The 5000-nt window shown below is 40.4% G+C and overlaps 1 protein-coding gene across 1 annotated transcript in view; it reads left to right on the plus strand.

The window, feature by feature from the left end:
* LOC122267005 (protein SpAN-like) overlaps positions 1 to 5000 on the plus strand; it is a 6317-nt gene that overhangs the window by 330 nt on the left and 987 nt on the right. The window contains exons 2-13 of the mRNA XM_086541554.1: positions 1236 to 1277; positions 1861 to 1896; positions 2123 to 2167; positions 2330 to 2513; positions 2699 to 2895; positions 3059 to 3262; positions 3405 to 3531; positions 3635 to 3769; positions 3853 to 3936; positions 4159 to 4297; positions 4444 to 4762; positions 4879 to 4991. Of these exons, the coding sequence (XP_086397680.1) occupies positions 1236 to 1277; positions 1861 to 1896; positions 2123 to 2167; positions 2330 to 2513; positions 2699 to 2895; positions 3059 to 3262; positions 3405 to 3531; positions 3635 to 3769; positions 3853 to 3936; positions 4159 to 4297; positions 4444 to 4762; positions 4879 to 4991 (1625 nt within the window). The remainder of the gene's footprint in view (positions 1 to 1235; positions 1278 to 1860; positions 1897 to 2122; positions 2168 to 2329; positions 2514 to 2698; positions 2896 to 3058; positions 3263 to 3404; positions 3532 to 3634; positions 3770 to 3852; positions 3937 to 4158; positions 4298 to 4443; positions 4763 to 4878; positions 4992 to 5000) is intronic.

Below are 5000 nucleotides of genomic sequence, written 5' to 3' on the forward strand. Positions count from 1 at the left end.
ATATATATATATATATATTTATATATATACATTTACACACACACACACACACACACACACACACACACACACACACACACATATATATATATATATATATATATATATATATATATATATATATATATACATACGTATATATGTATAATGTAAACATATATACATTATATTCTATATGAACCTCGTAAATGGATTAGTTTTTTCATATATAGGGAGAGAGAGTTAGATATATAGATAGGTAGATATTAACCCATTGCAGACGGAGATAAATTTGCTTGCCCAGCCTCCAGGATAGGTTTTATTTTAGAGAGAGACCGCTTGAAGCAATATAATTTGAATCATCCCAATCTCTTTCAGTCATTCATTGCAAAACTAGAGCAGTTTTTGTGTTTTATTTTTTTGTGTGTTTTATTGAGTTTAGAGACTTATATGTGCCATATGACAGGCTCTATCAGTGCTGCAGTTGACTAAAATTGTAGTATATTATCCATATTAGCTCATTATTTTCTTTATACTCAATGTGATAGAAATATTACTGTTTTATGGGAGGACAAAAGGCAACTTTATTTTTTCGTATTTTTGTGCTGTCATGAACGAATACGAAACATATAAACACCTACAATAAAGATAACAAGAAGAGGCAGGGAAGAGGAATGAAACCTGTGCTTGTGACTGTGAGTGCCACAGTGAAAGGCATCCATATTGGCACAGGAGCACATTTTAGACACTGGGTATGGATTGAGTCACTTTCCTCTTCTCGTTCTGCCTGCCAATCGTTCATCGGCGGTACTTTAGAGCAAGGGTTCATCAATTTAGTGTGTGCCATCGCTCTATAGAGACAGTGCTTGCTAGAGACCGTGGATGGGTGCCATTCAAGGCTCTCTCTCCTGCTGGTGCTAGGAAAAAGTGGTGCCATCTAGGTTTTGGACGTTAAGCTTGCACGATATTACGGTAATTATAGTAATTAGGACTGCAGTAGCCATCATCACTCATTCCTTTTTCATAGCAAAATAAAATAGCACAGTGAGCCAAAATCCCCGAACGTCGTGTACGTCATGACGCCCGTCGTCAGGCCAAAGCTCCTACGTCATGTATGTCATGACACCCGTACGCAATGGGTTAAGATATATAAATATCATCCTGTTCTTTTGTTAATTAAAGTTCTAAGTTATTAAACATTCAAATGGCTCTCAGGTTAAAGTGATCGATGTTACTCATTCGTTCATGATTTTCAGAGAGCCGATGCAGAGACGACTCCAGACTACAATATATATTACGTAAGTAAAGTAAAGTGTGCGTACGCCGAGAAACATCCATCAGTCTGTATGTGTGTATGTGCACACACAGACATAAACACACATACATACATATCTATATGTATATGTGTGAACACACACACACACACACACACACACACACACACACACACACACACACACACACACACACACACATATATATATATATATATATATATATATATATATATATGTTTACATACGCATACACATATGTATATCTGTTTGTATATAAATGTATAACTATATGTGTGTAAATATACAAATATATATACATATATATATATATACATATATACATACATACATACATACATACATACATATATATATATATATATATATATATATATATATATATATATATATATATATATATATATATATAGGCTAACTTTGGAAGGATTTGGGTTTCCTGAATTTAAGAAGTGCGGTTTTCATGTCATTGCGAAGGGTCAGATTTCACCTCTTGTATGTTTGCTATGAATTGCGAAATACTAGGGAAGTGTTCGTAATACTTTCAAGGTGCAACTTTTTAATATAATTTTTTTTCGATCTTCAGGAAGGGCGTCAGGATGACACTGAACCTCATTTTATTGTGAGTACAATATTTCGAATTCCGAAAATGTACATGTGGTTAATGTTATACCTGGATTATATTAGTTATCAACGAAGGTCAGATTTTCTTACATAATTTTGTAAACTTATTGAAAACAACGAAATAAAGAAACAAGAAACATGATTCGTTGAACATGAGAATAAAACAAACATCCAGAATGAAAGTTTTCTAATAGATCGTCTAAAATGTAACTTTCCTTTTACAGCTCACGGATAACCGCGCAGGACAAAAACCAGATCTTGTCGTTCTCGTAAGTGAAATTTCTGAGCCTCGAATATTATCCTGAGTGAATCTGTCTTCGTAAAGTAAAAGCTACGTGAATATTTATTCTTGTCAGATGTGTTCGAAAGGGCAAGCTTATACATTTTAGAAGCACAAAACAAACATGATACTCACGCCCCTGTATCCACAGCCAAAGCCCTTCGAGGAGACCAACCCGGAACGAGTGGAGGCCGGCGAGCTCTTCGATAAGGACATACTGCTGACGGAGGCGCAGAAGAGGGCCATGGTGCTAAGGAAGGGCCTGGCTTCCGAGAGCTACCGCTGGCCGGAGGCCGGAGACGGCTTCCCTCGGGTGCCTTACCGATTCGCCGACGGTCAGTCGAGAGAGAAAGAATGAGAGAGAGGAAGGGAAAGAGGGAGAGAGAGAGAGGGAGATACAGAGGGAGAGGGAGAGAAAGAGAGTTGGTCAGACTGACTGTTCTTCATGCATGAATTTTGTTTAGTATAACTAAGAGGAATACCATGTTCGAAGCAATACAAAACGAGCATCCAATTCCAGGCGAAGTGGACCAAGAGGCGGTGAAGGCCGGCATTGCGCACTGGGAGCAGCACACCTGCATCAGGTTCGAGCTGACCACCAACGTCAACCAACCTCACATCAAGTTCCAAAAACTGACAGGCTGTTGGTCGTACATTGGCTATATTGCAAGCTTTACTACCGGGCAAGACATTTCCATCGGCAGCGGTTGCACTTCCGTGAGTCCATGTGCCTCGTAGTGCAACATTGCTTTCTACATGCATGTGGATATAGCATCGATAGAGTGGGATTGCTGTCGTGCATGTGGATATGGCATTAAGAACGATATTACCACTATGAGTCAGTCTTATGTGATTGACATTGTTGCCCTTCCTTCCCCAGCTCGGTGTCGTCGCCCACGAGATCGGCCACGCCATGGGCTTCTACCACGAGCAGTCCCGACCCGACCGCGACTCCCATGTTCATATCAACGAGGAGAACATCTGGGACGGGCGAGAAGGCAACTTCGCTAAGCAATCGGACTCCCGTGTGGACAGCAAAGGCATAGCATATGATTACACGAGTGACATGCATTACAGTGGATTTGTAAGTCTTCTACACATACAAAAAAAATCTTATTGAATATAGTTTTTTTTTTTTTCAACAGCCATCTAGTTCTATCAAGTGCAATAACTTACCTCTATTGGTCCATAAAGGTTCTTTCATCTAATGGCCGTTCACTCCTCAGGGATTCTCAAAGAACGGCCACCTGACCATCGCCACGGTGGACCCGCGCAACCAGGAGCTGATCGGACGCCGCGCCGGCCTCTCGCACCGGGACAAGCACCTTGCCAACCTCATGTACGGCTGCATCGGTCAGTGTCCCTTCTTCGGCTTTCATTGTGCTGCTTCACTGTGAGAGGTTAACAAAGGGTCAGAATCTTTAATGTTCGTTTCTCGTTTTGATTGATTTTACAGGCAAGTGGATGACAAAGTGTGGGGTTAGCAGCGACCCTTGCAAGAACGGGGGTTACCTTGGATCAAGCTGCTCATGCGTGTGTCCGGCGGGAACATCCGGGTCCTCATGTGAAACACTTGAGCAAGATTATTTTGGTAAGAATATAAGATAACTATATTGAAACACTCACATTTACATAGAATTCCTTTCTTTAATGAACTATTTTTTTTTCTTTTAGCTTCGCAACGCGGTGACTGCAGTGTCAAGATCACAAGCCCTACCACAGTCACCTCACCCAACTACCCAAACAACTATCCTTATGGTATGTATTGTGTGTCATCCCAAGTATTCAACTCACCAATGTCTTCGAATCCTAAATGACAGACAATATAGATGGATGTAAATGTATTGTATGTTTGCATATATATATATATATATATATATATATATATATATATATATATATATATATATATATATATATATATATATATAATTGCATGTTTTTCATTGCCACGAGTATTTTTCCTGCTGATTCATAAAGGACTGAATTGCGCCAAATGGATAGTGGCACCTGAGTGCAAGGTGCCCAGAGTCACCTTCAGCGCCTTCACGCTGCCACCCTGTTCATATAATTGGGACAAGCTGGAGATCCGGATCAGCAACCGCTTTGACGGCAATCTGTTAGTTCTCTTCGATTAGTAATTTGAGCTGAATACCTTTTTTCCATTTCCATTGAGGATTTATTATATTTCTGATCAGGATGCTGATCTTCTACATGATTACACTGTCCAGAGGATCTCTAGTTTCATGATGCTTCTGTCTACAGTTACTGCGGGACCGACATCGCCCCAGGGACCACGTTCACCTCAAGCAGCAATGAGCTCATCCTCATGTTTTACACAAGATCCAATAGCGAATCTGGTTGGTCTGCGGATGTCACCTTTGTAGACGCTCCTGGGTGCAATACCGCTACTACCACTCAAGCGCCAACCACACAAACACCAACTACAGAAGCAACAACCACTCCACCATCTTCTCCAAGCTGTTCGCTAGTCTCTGCCACTGAAGGAGTGTCTTGGTTCTCACCCAACTTCGGTTCTGAAAATTACCCCAACAATTTCCAGTGTGGACTTAAAGGAAGCTCAGTAAGAATTTGAAAATCCTTTGATTTCGTTTCTTTACTTCATATATCATGGCAACATCGACTTTAGGTATTTTTGGTTTGTGATCCAAATTCACCAATTTATATGGCTTCTTCCAGGCCTCGCCGTATACGAGTACCTTCGCACTCAACACCTTCCAACTGCAGGGGAAGAAACAAGGGAAGTGCGTCGACTTTGTTGGAATTCAGATTCCCTACAACAGGACTGTAAAGTAAGATCT

This window comes from Penaeus japonicus, unplaced genomic scaffold (genome assembly GCF_977035675.1).
Source record: "Penaeus japonicus unplaced genomic scaffold, GWHDUDI00000001_assembly GWHDUDI00000011, whole genome shotgun sequence".
NCBI lineage: Eukaryota > Metazoa > Arthropoda > Malacostraca > Decapoda > Penaeidae > Penaeus > Penaeus japonicus.